At 38.5% G+C, this 14011-nt stretch overlaps 1 protein-coding gene across 1 annotated transcript in view; it reads left to right on the forward strand.

The window, feature by feature from the left end:
• The window catches only part of LOC133555873 (BAI1-associated protein 3-like), a 66684-nt gene extending 53207 nt beyond the window's left edge, over positions 1-13477 (forward strand). Inside the window, exons 28-31 of the mRNA XM_061905319.1 lie at positions 2145-2265; positions 2330-2453; positions 7018-7223; positions 13334-13477. Coding sequence (XP_061761303.1) covers positions 2145-2265; positions 2330-2453; positions 7018-7223; positions 13334-13437 — 555 coding nt within the window. The 3' untranslated portion in view covers positions 13438-13477. The remainder of the gene's footprint in view (positions 1-2144; positions 2266-2329; positions 2454-7017; positions 7224-13333) is intronic.
• Positions 13478-14011: the final 534 nt, after the last annotated feature.

Genomic DNA, 14011 nt, shown 5'->3' on the forward strand with positions numbered 1-14011 from the left:
ATCTCTCTTTTCTTCCTTGCATTTGAACCAAACTGCATCACTGAAAAACTACGCGGGAACCTGTTTATGTCCACTACTCATCACGTCCTCATCCTTCTCTGAAACATTCAAAAAAATTACTTCAATGAAATGACATGTTGCTGTATTGTGTTTTTTTATAGCAGATTTGTGGGTAAATTATGGGTGTCCCGATATCAGATATCAGTCGGATATCAGCAACAAAACAAATATTGGATTATATCGACTATCTTGCATTTGCCTGTGCAAAGTTGACAGCCAGTTAACATCTACATGTCATCCAAGTTTGGTCTTTTCTCATATTTTAGACAATGGGGTCTCCGTTGTGGGGTTTTAGGCTTTATATTTCGCCACACATTTTCAATGGGAGACAGGTCTGGACTACAGGCAGGCCAGTCTAGTACCTGCACTCTTTTACTAGGAAGCCACGCTGTTGTAACACATGGCTTGGCATTGCCTTGTTGAAATAAGCAGGGGCGTCCTTGAAAAAGACGTTGCTTGGATGGCATCATGTACCTCTCAGCATTAATGGTGCCTTCACAGATGTGTATCTTACCCGTGACTTGGGCACTAATGTGCCCCCATACCATCACAGATGCTGGCGCCCATAAAAGTCCGGATGGTAGTTTTCCTCTCTGGTCTGGAGAACACAATGTCCACAGTTTCCAATTTAAAATTTGGACTTGTCAGACACACAGAACACATTTCCGATTTGCATCAGTCCATCTTAGATGAGCTCGGGCCCAGCGAAGCCGGCGGCGTTTCTGGGTGTTGTTGATAAATGACTTTCGCTTTGCATAGTAGAGTTTTAACTTGCAGTTACAGATGTAGCGGCCAACTGTAGTTACTGACAGTGGTTTTCTGAAGTGTTCCTGAGCCCATTTGGTGATATCCTTTACACACTGATGTCGCTTTTTGATGCAGTACCGCCTCGGGGATCGATTTTGTCTGTAATGTATTTTTTCCCAGAATGAGTCACATTATTAATTGTATTATTTTATATATATATATATATATATATATATATATATAATATACCGTATTTCCTTGATTTTCCGCAGAGCATATAGTTTGCGCCTGCCTTGAATTACTGCCGGGTCAAACTCGCTTCGCAAAATAATTAACGCATGCTTAGTATTACCGCCTGGTCAAACTCGTGACGTCACGAGTGACACTTCCCCCGTCATCGTTTTCAAAAGGGAGGAGGCTGATTTCAATACCGGTAATTTTAAATCGCATAAAGGGAGGAAGATTAAGAGCTATTCAGTAGGATTTAAGGTCCAAGCTTACATCACACTCAAATTTTTACCGCATGCCTTTGGTAAATGCCGGAGTGAGAAGAGGTTTTAAAATAATTAGCGCATGCTTAGTATTACCGCCTGGTCAAACTCGTGACGTCACGAGTGACACTTCCCCTGTCATCATTTTCAAAATGGAGGGAGGCTGATTTCCATCCATCCATCCCTCCATCCATTTTCTACCGCTTATTCCCTTTCGGGGTCGCGGAGGGCGCTGGCGCCTATCTCAGCTACAATCGGGCGGAAGGCGGGGTATACCCTGGACAAGTCGCCACCTCATCGCAAGGCCAACACAGATAGACGGACAACATTCACACTCACATTCACACACTAGGGCCAATTTAGTGTTGGGAGGCTGATTCCAATACCAGTAATTTGAAATCGCATAAAGGGAAGAAGATTAAGAGCTATTCAGTAGGATTTAAGGACCAAGCTTACATCACACTCAAATTTTTACCGCACGCCTTTGGTAAGTGCCGGGGCGAGAGGAGGTTTTAAAATAATTAGCACATGCTTACTTTTACCGCATGCCTTTGGTAAGCGCAGGAGGGGAAGAGAAGAGGTTTTAAATGAATTAGCGCCCCGGCTGCAATTCAAGGAAATACGGTATATATGTGTATATATATACATATATATATATATATATTTTTTTATCTTAATTATCGCACATTCTCAGGTGTCCGTGATGGCAATTACCGCTTTTGAGACAGCCATTTCAAAAGGCATCGGCTAAAATATGAGAAAAGACTTTAGAAAACCTCAATCTAAGAATCCTAAAAATGTCAGGTGGGATACATAGTGGTAGCCTACGTGCATTTTTCTCTGCAGAAAACTCTCAAACACACACGCTTCGGTCGCATCAGCGTCAAATGTTACTACGACGCTCCCGAGCAGCGGCTGACCGTGGAGATTCTGCACGCCGCCGACATCATGGCGCTGGACGCTAACGGTAAACGGTGTATCCGAAAGTTTATTTTTAGGGGATTTTTATTTTCACTGATTGTGTCCGTTAGGTCTAAGCGACCCGTTTGTGATCGTGGAGCTGTGTCCTCACCACCTCTTCCCTCTGGCCAAGAGTCAACGCACGCAAGTGAAGCTGAAGACGCTCCACCCCGTCTTTGACGAGCTCTTCTACTTGTGAGTTCTTCTTTTTTAAAAGGTCCGCACTGCACGAGCACTTTAACACCTACACTAACTTCTTTAACGCAGAACTTGATCTCCTCTATTTGTTCTCCCCGGGTTTTGAGTTTTTCTTTGCCCTTATGTGGGATCTAAACCGAGGATGTCGTGGCTTGTGCAGCCCTTTGAGACACGTGATTTAGGGCTATATAAATAAACGATTGATTGATTGATGATTTAGGAACACCTAACGCAGGGGTAGGGAACCTACGGCTCTCGAGCCATATATGGCTCTTTTGATGACCGCACCTGGCTCTCAGATACATTTTAGCTGACGTTGCTTACCGGGATAAGTATTTAATAATTCCGCTGGTAATCACATTGTTAAAAATATTCTTCAAAATATAAAACATTCTCATGCATTTTAATCTATCTATCCAGTTCTAACGCACCTGTTCAAGAAGTCGCATTAATGGTCAAAAGTATAGCTAACTTCAGAATAACAATGTCATTAAAAAGAATAGGAGATGCACACATTTAGTTGTTGTAATCTGGGAAAGTCCAAATGAACGAGGAGGCGTAGAATTGTACAAGTGTACAGGTCTACGGGTTTTTTCTCCTCATTGAGCTAAATTGATTCCTGTCTCTGTTTAATTCCTTGCTTCTTGTCTGTTTAATAGATGTCATCAGTGTTTGAACCTGACAGTTGTAATTGTTGTTAATAATGTTATATGGCTCTTACGGATATTACATTTTAAAATATTTGGCTTTCATGGCTTTCTCAGCCAAAAAGGTTCCCGACCCCTGACCTAACGTGTACAAAAACTACTATGTTGAAATTAAGTATTAATTTAGATAAATTATATGAGTTCCATAACGTTTTAAACCATGGGTGTCAAACTCTGGCCCGCCGTGTAATTTAATTTGGCCCTTGAGGCAATATCAAATTAACATTACAGCTGGCCCGTGTCCGGCTTGGACTTGGTCTTGGTTTGTTTTCCCGAGGTGCAAAGCGAATGGAGTGGAAACGGCGTGAAGGTAAAGACATCTTTATTTTAACACTAGAACTAAAAACTGGAACCAACAAAAAGCGCGCACAATGGCGGTACAAAAAAACTGGGCTATGAAACAAAAGACTAGCACAAAGGCTATAAACTACAAACATGAAACAAAAACACTTGCGCGGTGGCATGAATAACAAAAACTTACGTGGACAAAATGGACAACATTGCAAGGCATGAAGCAGATAATCGAGGGCGTGAATGAGGTGATGTTGCCAGACTGACTACCTGGTAACTGGCTTAAATAATGAACATGATAAGTGAAAACAGGTGTGAGACAAGACAGGTGAACTGATTGGTTGTCATGGTAACAAAACAGGGAGTAGAGAAAAAAAAAGGAACTTAAGAGTCCAAAGGGTCAAAAGCACCTGGTATTCCTAGGCAGTCTCCCATCCAAGTACTAACCAGGCCAGACACTGCTTAGCTTTGAGAACAGATAAGATTGGGGATAATCAGGGTAATATGGCCATACAAAACTCATGATCAGACATGACAGAAAACTAAATCAGTTGGCATGGTAAGACAAACAAGGAAATGCAAAACAGAACTAAAATGTCCAAAAAAAACTAAACATAGCATGACCAAAACAAAACATGAACCATAGGCGTGACAGCCCGCCGTCATTACACAACAGCGGTGCCGATGTAACACCGCAATTTCTCACACTTGCCAATCCTCCCGAAGTTCAGTGCCCCTCCCGAAAATCTCCCGGGGCAAGCATTCTGCCGATTTCCACCCGCACAACAATATTGAGGGCCTGCCTTAAAGGCATTCTCTATAACCTGTCGTCACGTCCGCATTTCCTCCTTACAAACAGCGTGCAGGCCCACTCGCATAATATATGCGGCTATTACACACACATAAGTGAATGCAAGCATACTTGGTCAACAGCCATACAGGTCACACTGAGGGTGGCCGTATAAACAACTTTAACACTGTTACAAATATGCGCCACACTGTGAACTCACACCAAACAAGAATGACAAACACATTTCGGGAGAACATCTGCACTGTAACATAACATAAACATAACAGAACAAACACCCAGAACCCCTTGCAGCACTAACTCTTTCGGGACGCTACAATATATTTTGATATTTACCTCAGAAGGCTGCAAATAGAAACAAGGCATTAAATTTGTATTTAAATTTAGTTTGATATGCCATTGATATTTTTTTATTATTATTATAAACTCAATTTTGCATGTCACTATAAATTTATATAAGCCTTGCTTGTTCAATGTGTATTGCAAAACTTGTTTGGGTCCCTATTAAAAGGCTAATTTGTTCAACCTTGGCCCGCGGCTTTGTTCAGTTTTAAATTTTGGCCCACTCTGTATTTGAGTTTGACACCCCTGTTTTAAACTATATATTTTTTATCAATTATAATAAAGTGTTCTTACAAATGCTTGGATTTTTTTTATTTTATTTTTTATTTGTTGATATAGTATTTTACAAATATATGATTAGGGAAAAGAAAAGTTCTAGGAATTTTTATACTGTCAAATATATGTATTCTGTACATAATTTTATGAAGTACTTTTGAATTAGTTTACACAATCATTTTATGAAACTGTTTTGAATTTTTTTATGGATATTCTTTGTAAAAACATTATGTATATATGTGTGTATATATATTAACTAAGGCTGTCAAACATATAAACTATTTAATCGCGATTAATAACATTTTGTTCATACTTAACTCAAAATCGGTGTGTTCTGAAGTGTTTTGATGTCAGATCGACTGTTTGCAATTTAAAAAAAAAAGTCTCCTTTTGACATCCTGCCGACCGTCTTTCTTTTATGTTGAGCTTTTCTGTCATCTTACCTACTAAAGCAGTCGCAGTAACAAAAAAAAAAATGTTATGTTATCATTGCACCTTAACAGTAATCTGAACAGGTAAGTGAAGCACCACCCAAACTCTGAATGACGCGCGCAGTTAAAAATAGTCTTTTCTTGTTGGGAAAAAAATAAAGAACTATATATATAATAATATATAATATAATATAATATATATATATATATATATATATATATATATATATATATATATATATATATATATATATATATATGTGTATGTATGTATGTATGTGTATGTATATATGTGTATATATATATGTGTATGTATGTGTATGTATATATGTGTATATATATATATGTATATATGTATGTATATGTATATATATATATGTGCATATATATATGTATATATGTATGTGTATATATGTATGTATATATGTATATATATATATATATGTATATGTGTATATATATATATATATATATATATATATATATATATATATATATACGTGTGTATATATATGTATATATATATGTATATATACATGCATATATATACATGCATATATATACATGTCTTTATATGTGTATATATATATATATATATATATATGTGTATATATGTATATATGTATGTATATATATATATAAATATATATATATCTATGTATCTATATACATACATATATATATGTGTATGTATATATATACATACATATATACACATACACATATATACATATATATACATACATATATATATATACATGTATACACATATATATATATACATATATATGTATATACATGTATATATATGTATATATGCATATATATATATGTATGTGTATATGTATATACTGTTTATGCATATGTGTGTATATATATTTATAAGTATATATGATGGGCTCCAGCACCCCCTGCAACCCCATAAGGGACAAACGGTATAAAATGGATGGATGGATGTTTATATGTACATGAATATATGTGTACTTTTTTTAAAAATACTGATGGTGTCTTAATTAACTTATTAAAATATATATATTTATAAGATTTATACAAAAAAAAAAGTAAAATGATAAAAAATGCCTTTTTCAAAAATATTAATGATGCAAGAGTAGTATGATATTCAAGGAGAATTTTCATTATTTAATTTTTTTAAATGTATAATATTTATAGGATATTACAACCTGTTTTAAATTGTTTTACAATTGCACGTGCCATTTTATAAAAAAAAACAATTATGCATGAGTTGTATATCAAAGGTGTCGTTTTATTATTTTAATAAAGATATCTTCATACAATATATGTACAGAATTATGAATAATTTTAAAATGACAAATAATGCTATTTTAAAACAAATATAAATAATGCAAGAGTTCTACGATAATCAAAGTGTCTTTTCATTATTTTATTCAAAAAATATATTTATAAAATATTCACAATATTTAAACAATTTCAAAATGTTGGACATACTAAAAATTATTAATTTAAATGTTAAAAAAAATATGCGTACCTTTTTGTATACAATGTAGTTGTAGTTAGCTGCCCTGTTTCTAATATTGTGACTGTTTAATATAGCTTAATAAAGATAACAAAATATTAAGAACATCTCCAAGTGTGCTTTGTGCACCATAATTGTGATATAGTATGTGATATTGCAATGATGTATATACCTACTGTATATATAGTTGTGCTGTGAAACTGTTCTGCAGCCACGTGAGCCCCGAGCAGTACCGACACAGATTCGCCTGTTTGACCTTCACTGTGATGGACTACGACTGGCTCTCCACCAACGACTTCGCCGGTGAGGCTGTGGCCCCCCTCAGCGACTTCTGCTGGCCAGGGAGGCCCAACGCCACGGCGGCCGGCAAGAGCGTGCAGCCTTTCATCCTCCACCTGTCTCGCAGCAAACCCAGCGGTATGTCTGCCACTTTCAATAATAACAATAAGGATAATGATAATAATCACGCAGGGCAGGAAGTCCAACACTTTCGTAGGAAATAATGCAAATAAACTTGTCTCTATTATATTCTACACCAGGGGTCACCAACGCAGTGCCCGCGGGCACCAGGTAGCCCGTAAGGACCAGATGAGTCGCCCGCTGGCCTGTTCTAAAAATAGCTCAAATAGCAGCACTTACCAGTGAGCTGCCCCTATTTTTTTTAATTGTATTTATTTACTAGCAAGCTGGTCTCGCTTTGCTCGACATTTTTAATTCTAAGAGAGACAAAACTCAAATAGAATTTGAAAGTCCAAGAAAATATTTTAAAGGCTTGGTCTTCACTTGTTTTAATAAATTCATTTATTTTCTTACTTTGCTTCTTATAACTTTCAGAAAGACAATTTTAGAGAAAAAATACAACCTTGAAAATTACTTTGGGATTTTTAAACACATACCTTTTTACCTTTTAAATTCCTTCCTCTTCTTTCCTGACAATTTAAATCAATGTTCAAGTTTTTTTTTTTTTTATTGTAAAGAATAATAAATACATTTTAATTTTATTCTTCATTTTCGGATCTGTTTTTTCGATGAAAAATATTTGTGAAATATTTCTTGATTAAAATTCCAAAAAATTATTCTGGCAAATCTAGAAAATCTGTATAATATAAATGGGTTGTACTTGTATAGCGCTTTTCTACCTTCAAGGTACTCAAAGCGCTTTGACACTACTTCCACATTTACCCATTCACACATCAAATTTAATCAAATTTAAATCTTATTTCAAAGTCTTTTGAATTGATTTTAAATTTTTTGTTCTGGAACATCTAGAAGAAATAATGATTTGTCTTTGTTAGAAATATAGCTTGGTCCAATTTGTTATATATTCTAACAACGTGCAGATTGGATTTTAACCTATTTAAAACATGTCATCAAAATTCAAAAATTTATCTTAATCAGGAAAAATTACTAATGATGTTACATAAATTATTTTTTTAATTTTTACAAAAAGATTCGAATTAGATAGTTCTCTCCATTTTTTTCAGTTGAGTTTTGAATTTCAAAGAGTCGAAATTTAAGATAAACTGTTTCAAAATTTAATTTTAATTTTTTTCGTGTTTTCTCCTCTTTTAAACTGTTCAATTAAGTGTTTTTTTCATCATTTATTCTCTACAAAAAAAACTTCCGTAAAAGGAAAAAAAAATGTACGACGGAATGACAGACAAAGATACCCATTTTTTTTATACATATAGATTTATTTATTAAAGGTAAATTGAGCTAATTGGCTATTCCTGGCAATTTATTTAAGCGTGTATCAAACTGGTAGCCCTTCGCATTAATCAGTACCCAAGAAGTAGCTCTTGGTTTCAAAAGGTTGGTACACAAATGTACAAGTGAGTGTAAATATGAGACAAGCACTGTTAATATTCAGCTGTAAAGTGTGAAGAAAAAACTTAAGTGCAAATGGGAGAATAAGGTCTTTAATAAGCTTAACCGACAAAAAAGTGTAAAAAGAGGTTACCTTTCTTTTCTGAACTTTTTTTGTAAACAAGTAGCCCAAGAAAAAGCAAAATGCGTAAATCCTTTACCTTGCACTTGATTGTGAATTTTGGTTTAAACGCCTACTGAAACCCAATACTACCGACCACGCAGTCTGATAGTTTATATATCAATTATGAAATATTAACATTGCAACACATGCCAATACGGCCGGTTTAGTTTACTAAATTACAACTTTAAATTTCCCGCGGACCCTTGCAGTCCTAACTCTTCCGGGCTGCAATATACACGCCCAACGCCGCCCCCTATTGTAGCCTGGAAGAGGTAGGGCTGCATTGGATTCTGGGTATTTGTTCTGTTGTGTTACGGTGCGGATGTTCTCCCGAAATGTGTTTGTCAATCTTGTTTGGTGTGGGTTCAGAGTGTGGCGCATATTTGTAACAGTGATAAAGTTGTTTATACGACCACCCTCAGTGTGACCTGAATGGCTGTTGATCAAGTATGTCTTGCAGTCACTTCCGTGGATCTGCAGGAGCCTCATACAATATGGAGGAGCAAACGAGAAGGCAAATTGTAGACCAGGGGTCTCAAACATGCGGCCCGCAGGCCAATTGCAGCCCGCGAGACGTTATTTTGCGGCCCGCACTTTGATATGACAATTTAATGTATGTGCGGCCCATGAGTTTAATATGAACGGAGCTTGACAGCCTCATACTTTCCCGGGGTCCCCTTAATTTCAAGGCATCCATTCTCTAGAGATCCCTGCCGATGTTCTCCCGAAATGTGTTTGTCAATTTTGTTTGGTGTGGGTTCAGAGTGTGGCGCATATTTGTAACAGTGATAAAGTTGTTTATACGACCACCCTCAGTGTGACCTGAATGGCTGTTGATCAAGTATGTCTTGCAGTCACTTCCGTGGATCTGCAGAAGCCTCTTACAATATGGAGGAGCAAACGAGAAGGCAAATTGTAGACCAGGGGTCTCAGACATGCAGCCCGCAGGCCAATTGCAGCCCGCAAGACTTTATTTTGCAGCCCGCACTTTGATATGACAATTTAATGTATGTGCGGCCCACGAGTTTAATATGAACGGAGCTTGACAGCCTCATACTTTCCCGGGGTCCCCTTAATTTCAAGGCATCCATTCTCTAGAGATCCCTGCCGATTTTTACCCAATCAGCAATACTCATGGGGTGCCATAATGGCACTGCTTTTAAACGCCCTCTACATCCTGTACAGACAGGGTGCAAGCCCACTTATTTGTTGCATGTGGTTGTGCAGTACACACGTGTGATGTTGCAAGACATATTTGATCAACAACTACACAGGTCACACTGAGGGTGGCCGTAAAAAAAAACTATTACACTGTTACAAAATATGTGCTAGACTGTGAACCCACACCAAACAAGAATGACAAACACATTTTGGGAGAACAGTCGCACCGTAATACAACATAAACACAACAGAACAAATACCCAGAATCCCATGCAGCCCTAACTCTTCCGGGCTACAATATACACACCCCGACTAACACCAACCCCCCACGCACCCACCCTTGCGTCTGTTGAGGTGGTGTATATTGTAGCCCGGGAGAGTTAGGGCTGCAAGGTGTTCTGGGTATTTGTTTTCTTGTGTTTAAGTTGTGTTAGGGTGCGGATGTTCTCCCAAAATGTGTTTGTCATTCTTGTTTGGTGTGGGTTCACAGTGTGGCGCATATTTGTAACAGTGTTAAAGTTGTTTATACGGCCACCCTCAGTGTGACCTGTATGGCTGTTGAATAAGTAAGTTTTGCAGCCACTAACGTTCTACACAAGACTTGCACAACATTATATAGAGCTGTCACTTTGGTTGTGTGATGTAAAAGCGTGCGCAATGACGAGTTGTAGAGCAGTAGTCCTCTTATTGATGGTAAGCGAAGGTATGCCAAGGTTTAAGGGAGATTTATCAAAAATATTCTAAAAATTAGCAGTCATACATGATTACTTAATAAATATATTTATTGGATAACACTTCAACAAATTATGGATGTAAGTTCATAAACTGTGAAAAGAAATGAAACAATGCAATATTCATTTTTGTGGACATGTTCCATAAATATTAATGTTAAAGATGTATTTTTTTGTGAAGAAATGTTTAGAATGAAGTTGATGAATCCAGATGGATCTCTAATACAATTCGCAAAGAGGGCACTTTAAGTTGATGATTACTTCTATGTGTAGAAATCTTTATTTATAATTGAATTACTTGTTTATTTTTCAACCAGTTTTTTAGTCAATTTTATATCTTTTTTTTCCAAATAGTTAAAGAAAAAGACCACAACAAATGAGCAATATTTTGCACTGTTATAGGATTTAATAAATCAGAAACTGTATTTTACTTCTTTCTCTTTTTTTCAACCAAAAATGTTTTGTTCTGATTACGGGGTATGTCAATCAATCAATCAATCAATCAATCAATCAATCAATCAATCAATGTTTATTTATATAGCCCTAAATCACAAATGTCTCAAAGGACTGTACAAACCACTACGACTACGACATCCTCGGAAGAACCCACATAAGGGCAAGGAAAACTCACATCCAGTGGGACGCCAGTGACAATTAAGACTAGGAGAAACCTTGGAGAGGACCTCAAATGTGGGCAACCCCCCACTTCTACGGGACCGAAAGCAATGGATGTTGAGTGGGTCTAACATGATGTTCACAGGGGGTACATCACTGAAAAAAGGTTGAGAACCACTGTTGTAGAGGACGTTAAAGGCAGTGCAGTCACGCCAGCCCTTAATAATGTCGGCCGGGTGAAAATTGGGACAAATTCGGGAAAATGGTTGCACCGGTAGAAAGTCGGGAGGTGCACTGAAATTCAGGAGTCTCCCGGAAAAATCGTGAGGATTGGCTTAAGCCATGGGTGTCAAACTCTGTCCCGCGGGCCAAATTTGGCCCGCCGTGTAATTTCATTTGGCCCTTGAGGCAATATCAAATTAACATTAGAGCTGGCCCGCCGCTGTAACACCACATTCACCGCTATACTCATACTCGTCAACCCTCCTAATTTTCCCGGGAGACTCCCGAAGTTCATTGCCCCTCCCGAATTTCTCCCGATTTCCACCCGGACAATAATATTTGGGGCGGGCCGTAAAAGCACTGCTTTTGGCGTTCTCTACATGTCGCCACGTCCGCTTTTCATCCATAAAAACAGCGTGTCGGCCCACTCACATAATATATGCGCCTCATACACACACACACGAGTGTATGCAAGGCATACTTGGTCAACAGCCATACAGGTCACACTGAAGTTGGACTTATGAACAAGGTTAACACTCTTACAATCATGCGCCACACTGAACCCACAGCAAACAAGAATGACAAACACATTTTGGGAGAACATCCGCACCCTAACACAACATAAACTCAACTGGACAAATACCCAGAACCCCTTGCATCACTAAGTATTTCCGGGACGCTACAATATACACCCCCGCTCCCAACAAACCCCGCCCCAACTCAAACCCGCCGCCGAAAAAAGGCATTCTATTTGTGTTTTTATTTAATTTAATAGGCTATTGATATTTTTTAATTATTATTATTTGAAACTGGATTTTGCATGTCACTATAAAGTTATATAAGCCTTGCTTGGTCAATATTCATTGCAAAACTTGTTTGGGTCCCTATTAAAGGGTTAATTTGTTCAACCTCGGCCCGCGGCTTTGTTCAGTTTTAAATTTTGGCCCGCTCTGTATTTGAGTTCGACACCCCTGGCTTGTTCACGAGTCTTGTTCACGAGTGGGGGAAGAGTGGATCGTGAGATCGACAGGCGGATCGGTGCGGCGTATTCAGTAATGCGGACGTTGTATCGATCCGTTGTGGTGAAGAAGGAGCTGAGCCGGAAGGCAAAGCTCTCAATTTACCGGTCGATCTACGTTCCCATCCTCACCTATGGTCATGAGCTTTGGGTCATGACCGAAAGGATAAGATCACGGGTACAAGCGGCCGAAATGAGTTTGGGGCTCTCCCTTAGAGATAGGGTGAGAAGCTCTGCCATCCGGGAGGAGCTCAATGTAAATCCGCTGCTCCTCCACATCGAGAGGAGCCAGATGAGGTGGTTCGGGCATCTGGTCAGGATGCCACCCGAACGCCTCCCTAGGGATGTGTTTAGGGCACGTCCAGCTGGTAGGAGGCCACGGGGAAGACCCAGGACACGTTGGGAAGACTATGTCTCCCGGCTGGCCTGGGAACGCCTCGGGATCCCCCGGGAAGAGCTAGACGAAGTGGCTGGAGATAGGGAAGTCTGGGCTTCCCTGCTTAGGCTGCTGCCCCCGTGACCCGACCTCGGATAAGCGGAAGATGATGGATGGATGGATGGACCCCTGGCTTAAGCCATTCATAGAAGGTGAATTCATTAAAAAGTGCATGTTCGATTTTTTTAAGAAATCTTTTCTCGCGGCCCAGCCTCACCCAGTTTCTGCTTCCAGGTAAATTGGGTTTGAGACCCCAGCCGTAAAACTAAAAAACAATAAAAACGTATCGAACCGTTTTCTATTTTTAGTCGAACTTTTCAAGTGTAACAAAATGGTTTGCTTGCTCCCTTGCAGAGAAACCCATCATGAGTCTGCTGGACGCCCGTGTCGGCGACAGGGAGGCTCAGGAGTTTGTCCGCAGGCTGAAGGAGATTGAGAAGTCCATGGAGGAGGAGTGAGCGCCGCGTATCGATGTACTTTGACCGCCTGTTGCCACCTGTGCTCTTGTACCGGTTCCATGTTTACAATTATACAGTGGGGCAAAAAAGTATTTAGTCAGCCACCGATTGTGCAAGTTCTCCCACTTCAAATGATGACAGAGGTCTGTAATTTTCATCATAGGTACACTTCAACTGTGAGAGACAGAACGTGGAAAAATTCACATTGTAGGAATTTTTTATAATTTTTTTTGTAAATTATGGTGGAAAATAAGTATCTGGTCAACCATTCAAAGCTCTCACTGATGAAAGGAGGTTTTGGCTCAAAATCTCACGATAAATGGCCCCATTCATTCTTTCCTTAACACGGATCAATCGTCCTGTCCCCTTAGCACAGGGGTGTCGAACTCAAATACAGAGTGGGCCAAAATTTTAAACTGAAGGTTGAAGAAATGAACCTTTTAATAGGGACCCAAACAAGTTTTGCATCGAATATTGAACAAGCGAGACTAATATAACTTTATAGTGACATGCGAAATTGAGTTTCAAATAATACTAATAATTTAAAAATAGCAATGGCATCCATCCATCCATT

Source organism: Nerophis ophidion, linkage group LG07, assembly GCF_033978795.1.
Source record: "Nerophis ophidion isolate RoL-2023_Sa linkage group LG07, RoL_Noph_v1.0, whole genome shotgun sequence".
NCBI lineage: Eukaryota > Metazoa > Chordata > Actinopteri > Syngnathiformes > Syngnathidae > Nerophis > Nerophis ophidion.